Raw genomic sequence first — 24,915 nt, forward strand, 5'->3', positions numbered from 1 at the left:
ACCAGTGAATCAGAGGCCATGATGGGATTAGAACCAAGATCCATGTTTATCATCAATTTGATCCATGTTTATCACCATTTTGATTCATGTTTACTATCATTTTGATACTTTTGTTTCCAACACAGAATGATCTCACTGCTAGCAGTTCATAAAAAGCTAGCTGTTGCCTCATTTCCCTGGAGGACTTTGTGGAGAGAGGAGGGGTGGCTCTAAGACAGGAGAAATTGATGGTCTGAGGGGGTGTTTTGCTCTAGCACAGTGCAGTGGCTTGGGATCCAATAGGATACTGTCTTCGTACCCAATTCCAAATAAGCTAAACTGATCAAGAAAGAAACAACGTTTTACCTGGGAAAGACCGTCTTTGCACAGTGGACACTTCGCATTGTGATCTAGACATCTTTCAAGGCATTTTAAGCAAAAGGTGTGCCCACAGGGTGTTGTGACTGGTTCGTAGAATAATCTGAAATTTAGGAATCAAAATGGAAGAAAATTGCAATCAGAACAAACATAAAAGACAGAGCTATTGAATGTTAAGGTTTTTTTGTATTATTTGAGTATTATTTGTATTATTTGAGTATTATTTGAGAAAGTCTATGGGTGGGAGTAAGAGGGGGGTTCTTTTTCCTTTTTAAAAAACAATCCCTTACACTTTAGAAAACCATTTGCTTTTTATTTCTGAGCTGGATTTAAATGCATCAAATAATGCATTTATTAAAATTTAGGGCAAAGCTAGATCATTTTATAACATTAGTTCTAGTCAATCTCTTCCAGAGCATCCAGATTTTTTCCCTGTCAGGTCCCAGAAAAATGAAGATGAATGCCCAGAGTGTCTGATTAGATTCCATTCTAAAATACTTAGCCAACCTGTTCACCTGAATATATGTAAACACATAGATAAACAGACACAGAGATAAATACACACACTCCCATATTTAAGCACTTTATATAATATTAAATGGAAAAAGACTAGGTTTATTTGCTAACCTTGATCCCATTTTTCATCTAAACAATGTACACAGTCTGAAGGATCTCTAAATTGCACCTGTAACAAACATACTGCCTTTTACATGGATGGATCGTTTGCCCAGGGGCAGTAGAGTAATAATGCTACTGTGCTTATTAATAGACAGACAGACACATACATAGATACATGTGTATACACACATTCTCTAATTAGATCCTGTTTTAATTGCTTTGCAGGAACTGGCTATTTTTTTCAAAGCAATCTGAGCCTCTTTTAAAAAACTGTTCTGTACATTCAGAGATTCATGGATTTATTTTGCTTAATGAAAGTCTCACCTGCAGCAGGACCACTGGATGGAGGCAGCTGAAGATGATGCTTCAGAAGTGGAGCTCGCACTCTCCAAGAGGACAGAAAGAAGGGAAAGACGCCAGAACAGCCTATTTTGACCTCACTAGAGTGTTCAGTTGAGAGGAAGAGGCTGCAAGCTGCACAGCCCCCTCGTGTGGCCAGGAGGTGCACCAGCAGCCTGGGCCACACAGCCAGGCGAGCAAAAGAATCAAAACATCAGAGCTGAAAAGTACTTAAGAAAACATCGAGCCCACCAGCCAGAATGAAACAGATCCAGAGTGAATGAAGTCGCTGATCTAAGAGTACTCAGCCAACTGTTGGCAGATGCAAGGCTTTCCAACTTCCCCTTCCAGCCCTGTGCCCGTTCTATTAGAACAATGATTCTCAACTGTTGCTGTGTTTGAGAATCATGTGGATTGTTTTTTCTTTAAGTAGTTTTTTAGATATATTATTGACATGCAATAAATTGCACATACATAAAGTGTAAAATTTGATAAGTGTTGACACATGCACACACCTATGAAACCATCTCCAAGATCAAGATAATCAAAATACTTGTCACCCCCAAATGTCTCCTTGTGTCCCTGGGCAAACCCTCCCTCTTGCTCCTCCCTAGACCACCCTCCCCCATCACCTGGGGAACTTTTAAAAACTAAAGAGGCTGGACCTCACCTACAGGGATTCAGATCAGTTGGTCCAGGGTAAGAGCCAGGCATCAGGATTTTTAAAGCTCCCTGGGTGGTTTTAATGTGCAGCCAGAGTTGGGAGTCACTGAATTTCACAATCCTACTAACCTCTGCATGGACAAATCTCCATTGGTATCTAAACCTAATTATCAGAGTCCCCAGTGGAACTTTAAAAACACAGACATGGCAAAGTCTCACTTGATAAAGTTGCAATTCAGGAGATTTGTTATTTTTAACAAGCCAATGAAGGTCTGGACCTGGGAAGAAGTTTTTCATATATTTACTGTTTTCTACTTTTTCAGTGTTATCAAGGTATTTAAAAAGTAGTTAATGTGTCTAACTGAGTTAATAAATTTTAGTTACTAAATTGACCAAAAAGTATAATTAGTTTTCAAAAAAACTCTTTAATGGAGGTCCTAACCAGTGTACTAAGGCAAGGGATAAAAAAGTCTGAAGACTGAAAAGGAAAAAAAACAAAGCTGTTGTTATTCATAAATGGTATGATGATGAACTTAGAAAATCCAAAAGAATCTTAGAATGATTATTAGAATTAATAGGAATTGAGATAATTAGCAAGAATGCTAGACAAACACACACACACACACACAACTGTAGTTCTACATACCAACAAGAAGCGTGAGAGAATACATTTTTTTAAAGATGACATTAACAATTGCTTTTGAAAATCAAGTGCCCATGAGTGAAGTCAGACAAAGACAAATATAATATGGAATCGCTTAAATGTGGAATCTAAAAAAAAAAAGTAGAAATGAACTTATTTTAAAAACAGAAATAGAGTCACAGACATAGAAAACAAAATTATGGTTACTGGGGGTAAGGTGGGGAGGGAGATTCGGATTGACATATACATACTACTATATACAAAATTGATAACTAATAAGGACCTACTGGGGGCTTCCCAGGTGGCACTAGTGGTAAAGAACCCACTTGCCAATGCAGAAGATGGAGGAGACACGAGTTCTATCCCTGGGTCAGGAAGATTCCCTGGAGGAGTGGCAACCCACTCCAGTATTCTTGCCTGGAGAATCCCATGGACAGAGGAGCCTGGCGGGCTACAGTTCACAGGGTCACAAAGAGTCGGACACGACTGAAGTGACTTAGCACACAGCATACAAGAACCTACTGTATAGCAGAGGGAACTCTACTTAATACTCTAGAATGGCCTATATGGGAAAAGAATTTTAAAAAATGGATATATGTATACATATAACTGATCCACTTTGCTGTTGAAGTTAACATAACATTGTAAATCAACTATGCTCCAATAAAAATCTTTTTAAAAAGACAACCAAAAAAATGAAAAAGAAAATCAAGTGCCCAGGAATAAATCTAACAAAAGTTTACGCGACTTCTATTGTAAGAAACTGCAAACATTTCATTGAAAGTAAAAGAAGACCTAACTAAGTCCCAATGAAAGACCCCAATGGGTTATTTCACTTGTTTGTTTGTTTTTGTGAAACTTGGCAATTTGATTTCTAAACTTCATAAGGCAAGGCAAAGTTCCAAGAAGAGCCAAGACACTTTTGAAGAGCAGCAACGTGGGAGAACTTGCTCTACCAGACATGAGAATTTATTATAAAACAGTACTGATTGAAAAGCAGTAAGACTAGCACAGGAACAAACAGATCCATAGAATAGAATACAAAACACAGAAATAGATTCAGACCCAGATTCTTGATTTTTTTAAATGTGGCACTTCAACACAGAGAGAAGATTTTCCACACATAAATAGAATCCTCAATAAATGCTATTTGGGATAGTTGGTTATCCATAGGGGGCAAAGAAGTTGGACTGATTCTCACACCATACACAAAAAGCAACACCATGTGGACTGTAAAAATGAATGTGAAAGACAAAGAGTAAAGCTCTTAGAAGACAAGATAGAATATCTGTATGACCTCAAGGGGGAGAAAAGATTTCCTAAACAACACATACACACACACACACAAAACACTAACTGTAAATGAAAAGATTGATCATTGTTGCCATATTAAATTTAAGAACTTGTTAGTGTATTGAAAGATGCCATTAAGAGACCTTTCATGTTGAAAAATGTCTTTATTTAATAAGCCTCACAGAATGACTTTCTTCCTTAAACTATGTGCATGTACAACTTTGATAAAATTTAAAAACCAAATTAAAAATTAAAGGCCATTAACAGGGGAAAAAAAAAAGAAAGGTGCCATTAAGAGAGCAAAAAGGCAAGCCACGGAGTGGGAGAAGATATTTGCAACACAGGTGACTAACGAAGGATTTGCATTTAGAACATACATAGAGCTCCTACAAGTCAGTAAGAAAAAGAGAGATAACCCAATTGAAAATGGGGAGAGTTATATATATACTTCCTTGGTGGCTCAGACAGTAAAGAATCTGGCTGCAATGTGGGAGACCTGGGTTCGATCCCTGGTTGGGAAGATTCCCTGGAGAAGGGAATGGCTACCCACTCCAGTATTCTTGCCTGGAGAATTCCATGGACAGAGGAGCCTGGCAGGCTGCAGTCCATGGGTTCACAAAGAGTCAGACATGACTGAGCAACTAACACACACATATATACACTAGTAAACATAAAAACTGTTCATAGTAACATTGTCTGTAATAGCCCTAAACTAGAAACAATCCAAATAGCCATCTAGAATATAACTAATTTTGTTAGATTCATACAATGGGACACTATACACTAATGAAAATGAACAGATTTCACCAACATGCAATAACATGGATAAATCTTCATCCCGAGGAAAAGAAGTTACAACAAAAGAATCCATTCTGGATAATTCAACTTACATTAAGTATTTTTAAACAGGAAAAAATGAAATTGCACTGCTTAGAGATACATACAAGAGTGGTAAGACTTTTTTTGAAAAAAAAAAAAAGAAGCGATAAAAGTCAAAATAGTGATTTTAGGGGCAGTTGGGGGGGTGGTGGTTTAGAAGTGACATATGGGCAGCTTCCGGAGTCCTGGTAACTAACGTTTTCTTTTTTGGGCTGAAAGGGATTGCATGAGTAGCCTCTTTACAGTATTTTATGAGAATCCATTCCTATTTTTATGTACTTTCCCACTGTGTCTATTTCACAATTTAAAGTATTTCTCAAGATTGTGACTTGCAGGCTGACTTTGTGAACCACTGCTGTGATCTAACTACTAGAAGCAGCCAAGACAGACGATCTCATTTCCTCAGTAATTTGAGACCTGTGAATCTGAAGGCCTTTTATGCATTATTCGATGACACTAATGATGAAGACTGATTGATGAACCTGTATCTGTAAAACTATTTTTCTTGAGCATTTCAAAATTGGGCCTTTTATTCACTGAAGAATGTAATTCACATACAAATAATAATGATATAGTTGGCCAATTAACTGCAATAAATACTGACATTTAATGAGCAGATGAATGTAGCAGACACAAAAGGATACAGCAACTCTTAGCAAGAGCTATGATTAAAATGCCCCTGATCCGAGTGGTCACAAACAAGAATGCTGCCACAGATGCTGCATAATTATTGCTCTGAAATAATTCAAGGTTCAGATGCTTAGAATATATCATCTTTCAATACTCAACCCACTTCTATTCAGGCTGACTGAGTAAAGAGACTGGGAACAGATGGAATGCATTTCTCTTGCTATCAGGAATGTGTGCATTGCTGTTTTTCATATAAATTAGCTTTATATAGTCATAGGCAGTAATTAATTGGATTAGCTCTATTTTACTGTGGAGGAAATTGGCTCAGGCAAGTTAAATAACTTGCCCAAGGCCACACAGCTAGCTAGTAAATAGCAGCACTTGGGATGTGAAGTCACACGTGATTCTCAAGCCCATCTTCCTTCTCCACTAGATGACACAGAGATGACTGTGTGTGAATCTAGATCTTGGAACAAACACCATCCGTGTACATGTAGATACACACACTCACACACAAACACACCCTTTTCTCCCTCTCTCTCTATCTCTCTCCATTCCCTTCCCCACCACCAGAAAGAGCGAGAGAAAAACTCCATATATAGAGAGATAGAGTTAGAAATAGATATATACTCAAATTCCTCTCCCTTTTATTTATCACTTTAGGAATGATTTCAGAAAACACTTCAGGGAGGCATTTATAAATCAGTGTAGGGCCAGATTTTCTCACAAGAAAGCATTTTACATTGTCAGGGTGATGGAGTAAACAATAGTAATAATAAATGCTTTCAGTTAGATGTCAGTCTGGATAAAATGTTTGGCTTGTCTGGAAATAGCTATCTTTTCCCACCAGTTACATCCTTGTATTGTGCTCTTGTGTGGCTATCAAATGAGAGCAAAGGGGGAACAAGGAGGAGGGAGGGGGTGGAGGGAGAGAGCGAGCGAGCAGTGAACTGACTCCATAACACCCAGCTACTTGAGCAGCTCAAACTAGGTTAAATATAAAGCTTTTCGTTTCAATGGACAAAGGGGCCACTGGGCCATTAGGTAACTGGTTCAAATATCCAACATTCCTGCTCCACAGTGGGCCCAGAGGTGACCCCAGGGCAAGGGTATCAGGAGCAGGTAAATTTCAAGGGACGACTGGCAGTCATTAAAGACGGAGGAGGAGAGTTCTGAGGTGTTGGAATCAGAGAGCAACTTCCCCCAGCAGACCTTGTTCCGTCCGTTCAGCAAGGGGGACTCGGAGACTGGGAAGTTTCTCATTAGCTCACCCTCCAACAGTTGTTCTGTTCACTCTTTCCACCATTTTCCCCTGAGGAGTTTATAAGCAGCTCCTGATTTTCTCTCTAGACTTAGAACAGATCAATTCCTACTCTAACTCGTCTTCAACCAAGACAGCATCACGGCACTGGATTTTATTCTTGAAACCTGCACAGGAGGTACACGTGTAGTTTCATGACCCGGCAGATTGCTTGAAAATATCTCTCACCATAAACCCTCTCCACCAAAGACACAGGACAGTCATGACAGAACCTAAGAATAATTCTAATCATGATTAGAAAAATAAAAACACTACAGGAAACAGGAACTTTTTCAAGACTACAATAATTCAAACTAAAGCATGTATCTGAAATGGCCTCTGTCAACATGTGATTTCTGACTTGGAGACAAGCCCTGCTGGAAGGGGAACCACATGTTTCTGAACTAGAGCTCCAGTTTTAAGAGCCTTGAGATCAGAAATGTTCTCTAGACTTGGCAGGTTTCTTTTCACCATCAAGCAGCTCCCGAGTGTCCCCAGTGTAACTCAGCAGCCCATACAATAGCTGCTCCAGGCAAAGATGGGTTTTTGCTTTGAAGTCTCATTTAGAACAGAGGGGCAGGATAAGGGAAATAATGGCTTTTCAACTCAGAACGAGCAAACTTGAAGGGGGTCTTATCCTCTTGGTGTTTATTTCTTGGACCAAATTTCTAACCCTTCTCTGAAGCCCCCCGTTGAGATCAGGGACAAACAAGATGAAAGGGAGAAAGCAGACGGAAGGGAACAAAAGAACTTCAACCTCAGAATTCTTAGCCCTCAGGGAAAACACAAACAGGATGAGTCTGTGTGTTTGATTTTGCATCCCCGGGATGTTGGGAGGTGTGTCCAGGAGGATAAGCTGAATCAAGTCTATCAAAGTCTGACATCTGAAAGACCCTGGCTCTCATCGCTGGCTGAGCACCATGAGGGCGTTACCTGTGGGGGCCCATGCCTCAGCTTGGAAAGCAGAGCTTGTCTGTCTCATACCTCAGCTCTGGTTTGACCCACCTGCTACATCGTTGTGAGGCGGAGGGGGCACAAGGGACTGGGTTATACAGCCAGCCCCACCCTCACCCACTCCACCTAGAACTCTGACAGTATATGCAGGGCTTGCTTCTAGTGCTGCTACATTCCTTATCAAGTCTGCCTGAGCTTACAAGCAAATCTGACAATTCTCTTTTTTTTTTTTTTTTTTTTTTTGAGAGAGAGAGAGAGAGAAAGTACGTATTCAGGTAACAGCTGCCTCACTCATTTTTATTCAAAGGACAAGAAAAGTCACTTTGAGCAGTGACAAATGCCTGGGATTGACATGGAAGGCATATGTACTTGTAAAGGGCAAGAAGACATCTGAGGGGCCTCCGTTGGCTACATCCATCTGTGTGATGGACCAAAAGATTTTTCTTGACATCTCTTGTCTTGGTTCAGCCATCTTAACAAATTTTGTGCAAATATCTCAGCCTCCTTTTAAAGCTCTTTTGCCAAGGGGAAGGCACATTTGAGAATCTACTGACAGCTGTGGACCTTGTCCTGGAAAACTCTCTCTCTCTCTCTCTCTCTCTCTCTCTCTCTCTCTCACACACACACACACACACACACACACACACACACACTTTTACATATAACATCAGGGAATTCATAGATCTACTAGAATCCATACACAGAACCCCCTCAGGGGTCAACGGAACTAAAGCTAAAGAACCTCTGGTCTAGGAAAAAAAGTTAACATTTATTGAGTACTTATGTCAGGCACTATTCTAAGTGTCTCAAATAGATTTTCTCAAATAATCATAACAACACTATAAAACAGGTACTACTGTTCTCCGTTTTACTGATGAGAAAACAGTGGTGGAGAAAGTCACTTGCTCCAGGTCAAACAGCTCCAAGTGGCACAGCCTGGGTGGAAACCCAGGCCATCTGTTTTTGGAAACCTCCTCTTAGCCACAAAGCTACTGTTGTGAAATGAAACAAGTGAAAGTCATTTGTTTTTGCAGACCACGACTGTAGCAGTTTCCTATTTGTTTATGTTGCGGGGTGGGGGGAGGCATGTGTCTCCAGAGATCTGAGAAAGTAGAGACAATGTGGCAGTGGGTGGAGGAGAGACTCCTAGCCAAGTCCTACATGCCCACTACTGACTACTGCACAGGCAGGTACAGACCAAAAATGAGTCCAGCCCTCTCCTAGGCTTCCAGAGAATAGGCCTGTGAGACTGACACTGGCACTCACGCTTTGAGATCTTGATCTAGTAGCCAGCAGAGATTAGTTCCAGGGTCCCAAACTTAAAGAGAAGCCAGGAAAGTGATGCAAATGTGAGAGGAAGGCAGCGGCCGAGGGAGGGGGGCCATGACCAACTGGCCTGGCCCTATGAGTGTCCTGTCTCTAAACATTCACCTTAACAACAATCCCCCAAATCCCATGAGGGCCAAACAAAAGACATCCAGCCTGTGGACTGTCAGTTTGACCTCTGAGTAGACAGTTTCCTTCCTGCTCTCTAGGTATTTCCAAGGCAGGAGTGTGGGGCATGTGATCTGTAAACAAGGGACACAAGCTCGCCCATGTGACAGTCAACGTGACTTCCATTTTGTTAGAACCACGCTTTTCTGTGCTAACCAACCAAGCCATAGGTCACTAGCAGAGAGGTGCAGACACCAGAGGGGAAGACCTCTCGGGCAGTAAGCGACAGGACACCTCACATACCTCATACAGAGGGAGCATTCAAGGTCAGAGGCGTCAAAAGATGCCAGCGGGACACTGAGCGCAGGCCTGGCCCTGGGGTCAGTGGAAGGATCTGTAATGTAGAGAGCAGAAGTCAGAGGGGAACCAACCTTGGTGTCACAAGACAGCACTTCTAAGGCCAAAGAACCCAATTATGTTTTTCAGTTGGTCACTCTCATCACCTCCCCGAGAATTGATTTAGTGACCAAGTGAGTCACTGAGAGTGGGGTACCCTGATACAGGCACGTGGAGGCTTCCAGCAGCCCCAAAGAAAGAGACGTGTAGGTCAGGAATTGTCTGGGAGCCCTGGGGGGCTTCATTCAAATGGAACAGGCACCTCACTCTTGACAAAGAACTGCAATGACTCCACGGACTGAGCCAGGCCTTCATAGCTGACACTGAATCTTCGCACTGGCAGCCACTTTTGGAAAGATACCAAGCTGCAGCTGCTGCTTGTCAGATGCCTACCTACGGGGACACAACTGGGAATGAGCAGGATGAGGCCTGATGGAGCTGCCCGGGTCCGGCCTCCCTGGAATGGGGAAGGGGGTACAGAGACGGGCCTGTAAGGAAATGACACCATCAAGGGCGTGAAATGTTGTTACTTGATGCTATGCTTGCCCATAAGCCCTGGTTCCCTTATAATTCATATGGGGCACCAGCAGGATGCTAGGAACTGCTTGCTCTCACAGAAACCCCACAGCCACCCTAGAAGTGGCAGAGCAGAGGAGCCATCATGTGGAGGGCAGGAGCCTCCACACACTGCTGAGCCCGGGCTCCCCTCCAAGCCCCCATCTCCCTGGGTAGAGTCTGCACCTGGCTTAGACGCTTTCTTAGGCCTCTCTGGGTCTTGGGGTTCAATTTGGCAGTGCTTCCTTTTCTTCTCCTGGCATTTGCCAGTCTTACTGGAGGCAGCTTGGGAAGAGGCAGCGACCCCCTTCTCCTCCTCCGCTCCAACCGAGTCTTCCATGTGGTCCTGTGGCCCATCCCCTGTCACCGGGACCAGGTTCATCAGGCTGCCCCCCTGGCCCCTGGCTGCTGCTGCCTCCTGACTGGAACAATGTGGGCGCTCGGGCGTTTCCTGGAGGAAGAAAGAACCAAACGTCAGAATCTACTGGGGCCCAACATCGTCCTCTGGTAATTGTCTCCAGAAGGGACGAGGAGAAAATACTGTCCAGTCCTGACCATCTAGAGGACAGGTAGCTTAACTGAGTGGCAGTCATAGGGCACAGAAGGCCCAGCTGGGGCAGAGTAAGGTGTGCAGGGAGACAGTCCTTGGGCATCAGTGAAGGCGAAGTGCCAAGTGCAGCACCGGTCTCCGCTCCTCTCCAGTCAGTCCCCAGTCACCACCTGAGGGACACCAATGCACGCAGTACGGTGAGGGTAGATCCTGCCACTCGGCCCTTCCTCTCACCCTCACTGCCATTCCCAGCCATCCTCCAGTCCCACACCCAGCTTCCAAAGAACTTTCGGGAAGGTTCTGGTGCAAGTGCACAGGCCTGCCGAGTACCCTCACACTCCAGAGCTATGCTATACAGGTCAAAGGATCTAGGAACAAATGAATTCTTTCACTAGATTTTGGGCAAAGAGTCTGAAAAAGAGACACGATCATCTGGCAAAATGATCAATAACATCTCTAGCCTTTTCAAGAATTTTTGTCCAGGAGAAGGATCTAGGGAAAAAAAAAGCCAATGACAAAGTGTTTATGCAGGTTTAGCTGGAAAATCCCTCTCTACTCTACATTCAAAGTGCATGTGTCAAAATGCTCAGGTTGTTGTCTTCCCTCCAACTCCAACCAAAAAAAAAAAAAAAAAAAAACCTGGTAGATAGATGAAAAATGGGGAGTGCACAGCTGGGAGAAAATGATGAGGTGAGGAGGAAAAGGCTTTTCTGAGTCTCTAACCCAAGGAGTTCAGGGTTTTATCAGCACTATGGCACTGCTGCATCCTCAGCTTTCCACGAGGCCTCGGCAGAGCCTACACAGTACAGTGCTTTGCAAGGCAAAGTTTGGGTAGAAACCCAGTCCTTACTCCTCAGCTTCCTCATACAAGAAAGACAGGGGTGCTTTTTTTCTTCATTTCTGATTGGGCTGCAATTAGAAGTCACTCCAGGCACTTGGGTTCAGTATTATGGTTCTCAATCCTGTAATAAAGATCTCAAGTATTGAAATGCAGATGGTGCTAGTGGTAAAGAACCCGCCTGCCAATGCAGGAGACATAAGAGATGCGGGTTCGATCCCTGGGTCTGGAAGATGCCCAGGAGGAGGGCATGGCAACCCACTCCAGTATTCTTGCCTAGAGAATCCCATTGACAGAGAAGACTGGCTGGCTACAGTCCATAGGGTCGCAAAGAGTTGGACACGACTGAAGCGACTTAGCCCATAGTACTGCTTTGATTTCAGGATATACTATAAGTTCTTCCCATCACCCCTTCAGCCTTTTTGAGTCAGGCACACCTGCATTTTGTTCATTCTCCAGAGCAGGGGAAGAAGTCAGGGAAATATAAGATTTTCACCTGTCAGAGAACCAAGGAACCATGGAGACCCTAGGGCTCACACACAGGGGAGAAACACAGGGCAGGGATAGCAGGCAGGCAGATGCTTCAAGCTGCCTAGATCTTCAGAGCTCACCTCTGCCTACACATCTGTGCTTCTGAGCCCCAGTTTCTGCCCACTTGCCCTCTTCTTGGAAAGTTGGGGCCTGGAGACCATGGTTTTCGAAGACTCAAATCCCAGAAAGTTAACACTTCCTAAGTTGCTTCCCTCTCCCCAGCTCTACCTATGTGCTGGAAGTCTACTTATGTGTAAGACACGGTGCAGGAATATGAAATGACCTCCACTTGGGGATCAAATGGAGATGTCTTTGCACAAGGAACTCAGCTGGTGCTCAAAGACCAGCAGCTTGAACAAACGAAAAGCAGGAAAGGAGGGACTGTCAGGTCCTCTTCCCAGGCTCTGCCCCTAAGCTCACCCCAACTGAATGGCTCCTGGGGAAGTGGGCCTTTCTAGTTCTGTCACCTCTCTCAACTGGACCTGATCAAGAACTGAAAATTGAACATAATAAATCATCAACCTGGGCCCCTGCCTGAAATTCAGTTTTATCTTTAAATAGCCTTTCAGCAAAGAAGACAGCCACTAGCAACTCCCATTTCTTCTTTCTTGGAAACCAAACAAAGTAGGAAGGTGAGGGCTCACTCTCCACGTCTGCCCACAAAACAGTCAAACGAAGCGTCAGGAGCGAGCTGGGTGAGTGGAGTTTTACCTGTGACAACTTTGGTAGATTATGGCTGGTGCCTTCAGTAGTCAATGACTCTACGTGTTCCTTTAATCTAGGGTGAGGTGCCAACAGCTTCAGTATATCGGGAGAATGTTCCTGAGAGGCCCCCGGGAATGATGGTGTAAAGAAACTAAGGAGAAGCTGGGACATAAAACAGAAGACTTCACTACTTAAGTTTCTACAGGTGCTTGGGTGAAGGGCAGGGGTGGGAGGGCAGGAAGGGACAAAGGGTACGGCTTGTGGGGCCAAACCCCAGGGAGGAAGCCTTGGACCAAAGACCCCAACACAGTGGAGCAGGGATCCTCCCTTCAGCTCGTCAGAATCACCTGGGAAGCTTATGAGAATTCCAGGTTCCAAGTTCCCACACCTGGCTCACCTGGGTCTGAAGTGTGGCCAGGAATCTGGATTTTGAAAAGGCACTATAGATCTGCCTTTGTCTCCCTAGCCAGTTGCCACCACTCCACTGCTACCCTTCCACAGAAAGATCTGTGGGGGGATTTCAAAACCTGTCTAGGAGGAAAGAGGCCGAGGAGAAGGCAGGAGACCAACATCAGCTGGGGGACCTGGAGTCGTGTCCAAGACGACCCCGTGGGTAGAAGGCAACAAATGTTATCAAGGTTCCTCTGTATTTCTTCCCTCCCTGTTTGCCTGTTTTGCCTCTCCTCCCTGACCATCAGCCCTGGATCATGAATCCCTTCAGCAGCGATGTGTTAGCAAAAGCAGAACCAAGTCTGCCTCCCTCTTCTCCCAGCCTCTCTTCCTACTTTCTAGCCTTCAGTTCCCAGAGAATGTCAAGTCACTTCAATGATTGGGGTGGGGGTAGGGGGTGGCAGGCTGGTTCTAGTCTATGGTTGGCTTCCTTTGCAACTGGATAAGCTGGGGATGGGGGTGGGGCAGATACAAGATCCAGATCTTTGGCTGGGAGTCAAAGATGCATGATCTGGTGGAGGCTGCCCCATCAACCGCCCACATCCTTGCTTTAGTTCTCTCCTGTGAAAGTGCCAATTATCTGTATACATGGGTATTTTTGTATGTAACACATAACCCAGGAAGGTAGGTCACTTGCTTCTAAAACATATTCACATGTTTTCTGCTGAGACCAACTAAAATGTGCCCCACCCCTTCCTCTAGGTAACAGGGTATTAACTGATCAGGAGAATCTGACCGAAACTGGGATCAAACTCTCTCCGGTTTGATTTCTTTCCTTACTGGGCCCCAGCAGTTCCTTCATGATGTTTCTTCTGATGCCAGCACTTTCCACGTGGCCAAGCCCTGCTCATCCTTCAAGGCTCAGCTCCAGGACTCCCTTCTCCTCTTCCTCCAGTCTCCCTAGTCTCTCCCATCCTTCCGTGTTCTCAACTGCACCAGAAGATAGTGCCTTACCCTCCCCAGTCTTGTGTTAGCCTCAAATTGCATCGCAAATGTAAGCCTTGCTCTCTAACCAGATGCTCAGTTTCTGGAGGGCACACGACTGATGTCCAATAAATACTCATCACACTGGATGGAACTGAGTTAAGACATTAGCCATCCTAGGGCCCAGAGAGAGGCCCAAAGTCCCCAGATGACAGATGCCTCTGTTTCCTTCCAGTTCTAAGTTGGTACAGGAATGAGACAGGAGGTTTTCACACTGACCAGGGCTGTAAATGCCAGCTTTCAGAGACTCCTCCTTTGCTGGAGCCAAACTTGGCTCTCAGGGGCCTCTGAGTGACCCACTGGGAACCACTTCTGAAGCACTCCCCCTGGAATTCTCCCCAGAGAGCAGTAGCAAGCCATAGGGCACCCCTAGGTACAAGGATATGAGGGCAGAGTGTGGTGGGAGGGGAAGAGAAGCAGAGAGGGAAGCTCGAAGGAAACTAGACAAAGGAACAGCAGCAATGAGCTTCCTCCTCTGCTACCTAGGACCTCACTGAAGGCCTTCCCAGTGGCTTTGGAAAAGAAAAGTTGGGATCAACTCTCAGTGAAAATGAGCATTCCACATACGAATGGAAGTCAATTTCACTTCAGCGTCAGCCTTGAAAAGGTCCAAGTGGATCAAAAAGTCCAAAAAGAATCTGAGGTAAAGACAAACGTTAAAAAGAAACCCAGGCCTGTAAGTGACAAAGGCAGGTAATTCATGCCAAGTGAACCTGGACCATCTCTGTCACATCTTTATCCCTGGAAAGGGGAACAATCCAGCAAATAAGCACAGAGGGTCCTTGGCGTTCTTAACTAAGTGCCATGTCCTCACCCAACTCCGTTGAAATTTGCCTCTAAATTCTCACCCTAGCTTCAGAACTCTGGAACACTCATCACAGGCAAATGTTCGATTGTATTATCTGGCATTTATATTACATTATAGAACCAGTGCAAGAGTGTAAGGTCCTGGAGGACTGAGACTGTGGCTTATGCCTCTTTGGGTCTCCAGAGCTTAGCACAGTTCTTGCCCCATCCCATTAAGGCAGCTGTGGAAATGACACTGCATGCATGCTTACATGCTAAGTCTTTTCAGTCGTGTCCAACTCTTCTCAATCCCATGGGCTGTAGCCTGTCAGGCTCCTCTGTCCATAGGATTCCCCAAACAAGAATACTGGAGTGGGTTGTCATTTCCTCCTCCAGGGGATCTTCCCAACCCAGGGATCGAACCTGCATTTCCTGGCAGATTCTTTACCACTCAGCCACCTGGGAAATGATACTAGGTGGTCTATAAAGCAGGTGGGAAAGAGGATCAACCCAAATGACACCAAGAGCCTCTCAGGCCAACTGGAAAATGGACAAATGAGAGTAAAGAAATCACTCTCTCCTGGCTCCACACTTGCCTCTGTTGGCCTTTGCACACTCTCTTCTTCTAACCACCTTTGTCCATCCATCCCAGAACTGGATAATCCCACTGCTCCTCTCCCCCAGTCTCGGCGGTGGGTGCTGAGACTCCTGACTCGGCCTCCCAGGTCAGTAGGATAGTGGAGTAGCTCACAAGGCAGACTCTGGAAGCAGGAGGAGTCAGGTTTGGTTGCTCTTCCACCGATCATTAGATTCATGACCTCAGGAAAGGTACCAAGCCTCAGCTTCCTCATCTGTTTCATCTGTAACATAGCGATAAATGATACCTACTCTCACAGGGACGTTGTGGGGATTTAATTATAGCTTCCCCATAAAGTCCACAGAACAGTGCCCAGTGCACAAGAAATGCTCAATAAATGTTAGCCATTATTACCATTATTACTCACACTGTGGACTAAGATTTGGGGAAGGGTCCACAGCTGGTACCGGTACCGGTCCACAGCTTGGAGCAATTCTCTTCCACCAGTGCTCCTACTAACCAGCCCAAAGTAACTTCCCAGAAGCTCCAATGCTCAGCTGCCCCTAGTTCAATGATTTTGCTGAAGATTTCTTTCTGCAGCCTTCAGAAACCAGTCCTGTCTCTTGCTCCCTTTCTTCATCCACTGCTCTGCCAAAGCACCCTGGGACAGAGGCACCTGGGGCGCAGTGGTGAACAGGGGGTGGGGCACAAGCATAGCAGAAGTCCCCACTGACTGTCAGCATCCCATTTCCAGGCCAACGAGCCAGACACTGAGAGAGCACACTGAAGAACAATAAGCAATAAAGTCTATGAATTGAGGATGCTTGAGCATTCACTAATGTGCCCAGTATTTCATGCAGTTAAAAAAAAATAAATAACAACGACATTCTCCAGCAACTCAAGAGTTGGGATGACTGGATTATACTGTAATGGTCCCCAACTTATATCACATATGTGTTTTATTTCTAGCAAAGAAGCTGAAGGTTGGAGTTCTGCATATGGCAGGGCAGATGGGACCCAACACCCCTTGTGAGGAGCTGGCCACCCTGTGTGGCTGGTGAAGCAGTGACTCAGCCCAAGGAAAGTTCTAAAACCACCTCATACCCGGGATCTCTGGCCAACAGCCGGAGTCTCCTCCATGGACCTCCATCTCCATGTTAACTTATTTGGTTTTATTTTTTTGTTTGTATTCTTACTGACCACCCAGACCCTGAGTCAAAGAAACAAGCACATTCCTCACAGGCTCCTACAGAAATGTAGGAACTGCTCAATCTGATTGTACATGCCAAAAGGATGGTGTTTTTGGGTCATCAACTGGCACCTGTGTCTTGCTCCTGTCCTCTCAACCCAGGAAACCATCCACTCTGGACCCCCAACCCTAGGGAGGGCAGTTCCCTCACTCCCTGCCCTGGAGAGGACAGAGGGCTGGAAGCCCATTGGGCAGCTGGACCTGACGTCATCTCAACTCACCCTTTGGGCTTCAGCTCTTGCTCTTTTGTTCCTTCCATCAAGGGACACACAATATAGAAACTCTCTTAGCGCTTCCTCCACCTTGCCAAGGGTGGCTAAGGCTTGCGCTTTTCTGAAGTGTGCCTGAAAGAAAACATGAGCATTCAGTCCCATTCTTCTCCACCTCTTGACATCGCTGTCATTCATAACATCAGCTAAATTACTTCCTGGGTGTTCACTGTCATGTGAGGACTTTAAAAGGACTATCTTATCCACAACCTTATTGTGTAAGCCAGGGCTCTCCAACCCCTAGGCCACTGTACCGGTACCAGTCTGTGGTCTGTTAGGACCTGGGCTACACATAAGGAGGTGAGCGGCAGGCAAGCAAGCAAAGCTTCACCCATATTTACAGCCACTCCCCATCACTTGCATTTCTGCCTGAGCTCCTCCTCCTGTCAGATCAGTGGCAGCATAATAAATGTAGTGAACTTGAATCATCCCCAAACCATCTCCCCCCACACCCCCCCAACATCTGTGGAAAATTTGTCTTCCATGAAACCAGTCCCTGGTGCCAAATAGGTTGGGGACTGCTGGTGTAGGCAATTGTTCTGAAGCCCATTTTCAAGAAAATAAAACTGAGACCCAGGGAAGTGACTCGCCTAAAGTAATCTGGCTGGAAAATTGTGGAATCAGATCGAGAGCCTGGGAATGATTGATACAGAAGACTAGATTCACAACCACTGTGCCGCACTACCACCACTCCCCACCCCCTGCCCCACCATTGTATTGGAGGAGGCATCAAATGTAGCAAGAACTCCCATTTGAGGTCACACTAACCAGCTTTCAGGACCTGCCTGGATGGGCCTTCCTGTTAACCAGTCTGTCAAGCAGAGACCTAATCCATGTTACTGGCTGAGTGACCACCCACATTCAGTGATCACTTATCAGAAGAGGCCCAAGTGAGCCAAGGCATGTGACCTCTCTAAGACCTTGAAGGCAGCTAGCAGCAAAGCTGGAACTAGCACTGGGAGCTTCCCCGCCAAGTCCTTCCGAATGCTAACCAGGGGCTGCACAAACGCTTTGGCTCCAGTGGACGCAGCTCATGTCTGCTCCCTCGCCACATCTTGAAATCATATAAGAAGTTTTAGGGTTTCTCAGGGTCCAAGTCCAACTGCCCTGGGGGAGAAACCCTAAGGGGTAGGAGAGGAGCATTACAGGGAAGATGGAGGAGAAAGAAGAGAAGTGAGAAGAGGGCTGTCTTCTCTCCATGCCTGGCAGCTTGGCTTAGAGGCTGCCCCTCAGTGGCCTGCTCCCCAGGCCCTTGCCCACACACTGACCCCGAGTCTAACTTAGGGAAGGCAACAATCCAGGTTGCAGCTGCTGGGCACTCTAATACATGAACCTCCCCTTTGGACATGCCTCTGTGGGCCCTGGTGCCTCCTGGCTTGGGCCTGGCTTACAGGAGCCAGCCAGAATCTGCCTTCTTGAGCAGTGGCCCCTGCTCCAAGCCTCTTGGGGGCCTCTCCCCGAATTGCACCCTACCCCTCCTTCTGGAGCTGGATGCTCCCAGCAGTGCTTGCCAGGGGCCCTCTAGAGTAAGGCCTGTCTGACATTTCAAGGTGGCTAGAGGGTGTTAAGTGCTGGGAGACTGGCAGTTTTGGGGATCTGACCAATCATACCAAGTAGCAACCCATATATTCCACCTGCTTAGGGCAGCCAGCTCAGTTATCACACTTGCAGGAGAGTTCCAGCCCTGGCTGGGTGGCTGGAATAGGGATGCACGAAGTGAACACCTCTCATAGGAGCGTTTCATACAGAAATGGTGGGAAATCCATAAACTGGGGTGTGAGGTGGCTTTGAATCAAAAGCATCAGTTCCAGTCTTCTTTCAATTCCCAAGTCCATAAAGTTCTATCATCACTGCCTCTTTGCTTAACCCAGCACTTAGGGAAAATTAACTTCTGTTTAATATTTTCACCAACTCTTCCTTCACTGGGGAAGTCACTTTTCCAATTTTATCCAAAATGGTCCACTGTTTACTTAGCCCTGTTTCCCACTGCACTATCGAGGCCCCTGCCTCCATACAGTTTAGAATGGGAACAGAAACATTTTCAAGAGTCGTCCTCTCACCCCCAGGCAGCTCACTGGCCTGCACTGCTACAAGGCCTGAAATGCTCCCAGTGAAGTTCCTTTGGGTTAAGACATTGGTGAGTTTGAATAAACCGTAAATGTGTTCCTTGAGAAAGAGGATATACTAATCTATCATCACTCATGAAAATCTTCTTATGAAAGAGTATGAGGTTCACTCTGACATTAATGACCCAGTATGCAGCTCCCCAGTGTTTCATCTGAAGTTCCCCAAATCCAAAATAAAGGCTGATAATCCAATATTTTCATAAGCTTGACATCAAAAGTCATTAGGTGGCAAATCTTGATCTAAAACGATATGTGTTACAGTCTTCTTCCCACTTAGTGTGCATTTTCATGTAATATGCTGCAGAAATATTATTGTGTTTGACTATGGGGCACTGTCCAGAGCTGATACCTGATCTTAGTGAAATTGGAAACATTCTGGATTCTGAACATATCCAGCCCTATGAGATTCAGATAAGGGATTATGGGCTTGGCCTTGGATGAAGTGGGTTTCAGAGGACAGCATCCTGGGGCTGCGTAGAGAGAGCACTACACCAAGACCCAACGTTATGGTTCACAGAACAGACTCTTGGTCAAGCTGACCTGGAACCAGCGCTGCCCCCCCACCTCTGCAAGGTGATTAGGGCAGAGAGCAAGATCTATGTTTTGCAAACAAGGACACTTAGGGTTCTGTGAGTGAAGTAACTTCCCCATGGTCACTCAGCTTGCAGGTCCAGGCTCAAATCTAATCTTCTAAACAAACTATTGACATGTGACTGAAGGCTAGTCCTGAGGGAAGCCGGAAGAGATGCAGGAAGTGACATTGTGCATCCTGGCATCTTGAGAGAGGCTGAACCTGTCTTTCTCCCCTCCCCACTCCCACCCCACACCCTACATGTTCAGGGAAAGCAGCAGGCTGACTGACTACATTAAGGACTTAAGATGGCAGAACCAAAGAGCAGTGTTTCTCTTCCCCTCCTCTCTAGTGTCCTGGGAAAATAATGGTGATGATGATGATGTTGGCAAATACATACAATGCTATATGCCAGGCATTGTTCTAAGTATCTGCCTGCATTAGCTCATGTATTCCTCCCAACAGGTAGTCTCCCCCTGTTATGCAGATGCTTTGAATATCCTCATTTTATAGGTGAGGAGATGAGGCACAGAGAGGTTAAGTAATTTGGCCAAGGCCACACAGCTAGTAAAAGTAGCAGGGCTAGGACAGAAACTCAGGCAGTCTGGTTCCCAAGTTCAAGTTCTAAAGAATCACAAAGTCCAGGCTGCTTTGCAAGTCATCAGTCTAAGATCAAATTGGGACAGAACTCAGCTCTCTTGCAGACCCCTAAGTCACCCTCTGTCAAGGGACTCCCCCCACCAGCTCCTATGAAGAGCCTTTCCCCTGCTCTGAGTGAGTTCTAGTGCCCCTACCCACTGCTCCCCACTCCCTGGTGGCAGTCCTCCCTGCCAATTCCTGTCCTCAGTACAATTCCTTCCCATCCTTCCCATCCCACACTCACCTTAAACCCCATGGGGCGGAGCTTACACGCTATTTCAGCATCATGCAATGCGTCCTCATGAGACTCCAAGGTGAAATAAATTTGAGACCGGTTGCTGTAAAGCAAGTGGTCATTTGGAGCTGCCAAAATGAGAGGGAAAAAAAAACCTTGAGCAAAATGGCAAGTTATCTAGGACCTCTCTAGTAGAGACCCAAAAGTGTAAGCTTAATCTCCAGCCCTAGTATTGCCTTGCCTACCACACCCCCAGCCACTCTGGGTCTGAGCTTTCCCAACTGTAAAGAAGTCATTCCCCCCTGCCCACCCCCCCACCCGCTCTCTCAAGCAGTTCCTTAAAGGGCCTGTGGGGACAGTGGTGCATTATTAGCCACTCTGACACAGAGCAAATTCTGGCACCCTGCTTCATGGCTGTGGCTAGGAACTGGCAGCCTAGCTTCTGAGTGAGGTATTGCCCACAAGGAAACAGGCCAGGGAAGAGGGAGAAGGCGGTGGCTGGATGTGATCCCCATTCTTGCCACCAGGAAGACAAGTCCAAGTTAGTCTTACCAGCAACATCTTTGTCTACAAACCCCAACACATATATGAAGTTTCTCTTAAGAAAACAGAAATGCATTTGCAAGGTTCCATCATCTAATTACAGATGGGCAGATATGATGGTCTGGAACAAGGCTTCTGTGAATAAAGTGAGGTTGGCTCTCATCAATACTCTAAATCGGTAGACCCAGGGCTGGAAAGGCCTTTAGATATCATCTGGTTCAAGCAACCCAATCTTCAAGGAAAATCAGGTTTGAGAGGTGAAGGCATCTGCTCAAAGCCTAGCTAGCTGGTCAGAGTCATTGCTACCTTGACAGACTTTGAATCTGGGGTGGGAGACAGATTCCTTTTTTTCTGAAGGACAGTATAGCACTTAGAGAAAGAGAGACTGGCCACTTTCTAGCACAAAGATACTCTTTGTTGGGGAGGCCCCTTTCCTCTTTGAAGGGTGAAGAGGTCTTCACATTTTCACCCCAGATCCTCTGGTGGTCCAAGGATGAACCACCAGGGAAAAGTGATGACAGTAACCAAGACAGAGGAGGAAGAGGGAAGGAAAGGGCTTTCCTGGCTCTTAAGGGACAGCTGGGGCTTCCCGTGTGGCTCAGCTGGTAAAGAATCCTCCTGCAATGCGGGAGACCTGGGTTCAATCAGGAATGGAACCTTCCTTTGAGATCCGGGCTTCAGCAGGCTCTACCTGTCTCCTTCATACTGCCCTGCTCTTCCCTAGAGACTAGGCTCCAGCTGCTGCTGTGGGAACAGGCTTTGTTGTTATTTTCCCCTAGAGGGTATGCAGAGGGTTTGCGTGGGTGCCCATTACTTGCTCTTAAGACATCAGTTAAGAGTTTACAGCCTCCTCTATTCATTTCCTGCAGCACAAGCCAGCCTGGTGGCAGCTGACAACGCGCTCTGCTTGGGCACATGGGTCGGGGGTTGGGGGTTGCCAGTGATCCCCAGTTCACCTTCATCCCTCCCCCATTACCTGTTGCAAGCTTGGGTGAAGAGTCAACACGTGGAGACTGCAGCCCACCCCCTCCTCCACCGTCCAAGCAGGGCTCAGGGCACCCTCGGGTCCCAGAACCCTGTCTGCCCAGTCCTGTCGCCTTCTCCCTGGCACGCCTCTCCAGACACCGCGCCCCACCGCTGAGCTCCTGGCAGCCGGCCCGAGCTGGGCAATACCCGTCGCTCGTCGCTGGGCGGCCACTTCCTGGGTCCAGACGTGGGGGGTTAGGGGGAGTCGATACCCCGAGGGAACTCAGGCGCCCTAGTGCGGTCAGAGGTGCGTGGCTGCCCACGTCGCCCTTGAGGCCGCAGAGCCCACCCATCCGTCCTCAGGCGGCACGGAAAAGCTGGGCAGAGGCGGCCCGCTTGGCAGGCAGCCCAGCGTCCTCAGGGATCCCTGAGCCGTCGGCCGGCCCGTCGCCCTCTGGGCTGGAGGGCTAGGGTTCGAAGCGAGGGCGCAGACTGCGGGCAGGCGGCGCGGGCGGGGGGGGGGGGGGGACGGGGAGGGCATCTATTTCAGCCGAGGATCGTGTGATAGGAAGCGGTGACAATGAGTCACAGGGCAGCGGGGCGCGAGAGCTCCTGCCCCCCCGCCCGCCGCCCGCACACGCTCGCGGGATGGTTTCCGAGGCGAGCGTGGCCCACTTCGGTTACCTCAGCCGTTACACAATCCCGCCCGCCCGCGCGGAGGAGGGGCCGCCCGGCCCGGGCCGCTCGCGGCCCTTATGCAACCAGTGCTCTCCTGACCTAATTCCATGCCGGACCCACCCCACCGGGAGCCGCGGCCCCGGAAGGGACAACTCCCGGCCGGCACGGCGGCCCCGGACCGGGAGGGAGCGGCAGACGCAGGCGCCGACCGAACAGCCCCGGCGGTCTGGAGCGCAGGGGGCCCCGGCGCGCGAGTGGGAAGGGTGCGAAGTTCACCTCCCGGTTTGCAAGGTGTGGGCAGGTGGAAGAGGGGCTGGGGCACACGGAGGGAGAAGGAGAAGGCGAGCCCGAGAAACAGAGACGGTGACACCGAGCAACAGCCAGAGTGACAAAGATGCGGAGGGAAAGGAAAAGACAGAGGAAACAGTGACACAAAGAGAAGCAGGGACTGAGACACGCAGGAACACACGAGCTAACAGGAGACGTAAGACAAAGAGCAGGGAGACTTACAGAGACGCAGAAAAAAGGGCAGACACAGAGGAAAAAGTCGGACAGGGAACTCCAGAGTTCCCCGCCCCCACTCCGCTCGCGGTCCATCCCACGGTCCGCGCGCCCTCCTCCGCCGGAGTCACCCCCAGCTCCCCTCCAGGCTCCAGCCCCCACCCGGCCCGGCCCCGGCGGTACGGTGGGCTCACCCAGCCTAACTGCCTCGTTGTACTTCAGCAGGGCCGCCTCCACCTGGCGCTCGCGGTACAGCCGGTTGCCCTCGTGCCGGAGTTGCGACGCCCGTGCCGGGCCCGGGAACAACTTGCCGAGGAGGCCGCTGAGCACCACGTTGACCCGCAGCGGCGGCGGCGCCTGCTGCCCAACCCGCCGGGTCCCGAGCGCCCGCCCGGCGGTCACCATCAACGCCGAGAGTTTGACGCCGCAGAGCGCACAGCGCCGATCGGCTGCCCGCCCGCGTTCCAGGCACAGTTTACAAAAGGTGTGGCCACAGGACAAGGACACGGGGTCTGAGAGAAATCCATGGCACTTCCGGCACTTGAAGCCGTCCCACACCTCGGTGGCCTCGGCGGCTGTCACTGCCCCTGCTTCTTCCGCCGCCAGCGCACAGCTCCCAGCGCGGCTCCCGTCTGGGGGCTCCGGCGCCGGCTCCTCGGCTTGCGGGACGTTCTCGGCCAGGCAGCGCACCAGCTGCTCCAGCTGCTCGGCCACCAACTGCTGCCGCTCGGAGAGCTGTCGGTACACCTCGAGGGCTTCCCGGAGGCGCCCCCCAGACGCCAGGGCGTCGGCCTGCGTGAGCAGGACTTTGCACTCCGGCGTCGAGGCCTTCGGAGGCTGCTCCTGCTCCGGGGACCGAGTCGGTAGAGGTGCGGGGCCTTCTGCAGCAGCCTCCGGGTGGGGGCCGGTGTCTCCGTGGGCCGCTGATGCCGCCGGCTCCGCCAGCTCTAAGTTGTTGCTGCCGAGCTCGGCGGGCAAGCTCAGCATCTGTCCTGTCTGAAATGAATCCATAGGGAGAGGGACAACCGTGGAAAAGAGGCGTCTAGGGGCCGGGGACGCGGAGCTGGGAGCGGCGGCTGGAGGGAATCGGGGCTGCCACCGCCCCCACTGTGCCGCGCGCCGGTCCCTGCCGCGCCTCCGCGAGCTCCATGCCGGCTGCCCCGCGCCGCCTAATAACTGTCTTGTCTCAGCAAAGTGTTATATAAAACGGCACCACGTGATGCGCCGCCTCACCACTCATTGGCCGGCGGCGGGGCGATTGTTACAAAACCAGACAGTTTTGTAACAGTGTTGGGCTTGCTTCTTTTGGCTTCGCTTTTCTTGGCTTCTTTTTGCGGTTGTTTGTGTTTACACTCTCTTATTTCCCCCCTCGCGATATGGTTCCTTTTTGGAAAAGTGAAGAAGAAGAAAAAAAAAGCACCAGTGTCTACTCTTGGGCTTCTCCGTCTCCAAACCCTACTCCATCCCACCTCCAAACCCGTCAGCAAACAGGTCCCCTCTGCCAGCCGCTCACTAACTGCCCCCTCCCCGCTCCAGAGGCCGGTACCTCGAGAAGCATAGTCCTCCAGGTCTTTAGGGACTTAGGAGGTTTGCCCTCCCAGGGGCGACAGTTGCTATCTGCGAAGGGAAGCACCTCGGGAGTGTTCTGGGGCAGCC

At 48.2% G+C, this 24,915-nt stretch overlaps 1 protein-coding gene across 3 annotated transcripts in view; it reads right to left on the reverse strand.

The window, feature by feature from the left end:
- Positions 1–24,609, reverse strand: part of LONRF3 (LON peptidase N-terminal domain and ring finger 3) — a 39,152-nt gene extending 14,543 nt beyond the window's left edge. Inside the window, exons 1-7 of one of the 3 annotated variants that reach the window (XM_065915372.1) lie at positions 23,454–24,609; positions 20,581–20,699; positions 16,953–17,075; positions 12,692–12,847; positions 10,248–10,512; positions 9,414–9,504; positions 346–460 (exon numbers count right to left, since the gene is read on the reverse strand). In XM_065915372.1, coding sequence (XP_065771444.1) covers positions 346–460; positions 9,414–9,504; positions 10,248–10,512; positions 12,692–12,847; positions 16,953–17,075; positions 20,581–20,699; positions 23,454–24,270 — 1,686 coding nt within the window. In that variant the 5' untranslated portion in view covers positions 24,271–24,609. The remainder of the gene's footprint in view (positions 1–345; positions 461–9,413; positions 9,505–10,247; positions 10,513–12,691; positions 12,848–16,952; positions 17,076–20,580; positions 20,700–23,453) is intronic. The other 2 variants (XM_065915374.1, XM_065915375.1) reach the window with 2 other exon arrangements.
- Positions 24,610–24,915: the final 306 nt, after the last annotated feature.

This window comes from Muntiacus reevesi, chromosome X (assembly GCF_963930625.1).
Source record: "Muntiacus reevesi chromosome X, mMunRee1.1, whole genome shotgun sequence".
NCBI classification, from domain to species: domain Eukaryota; kingdom Metazoa; phylum Chordata; class Mammalia; order Artiodactyla; family Cervidae; genus Muntiacus; species Muntiacus reevesi.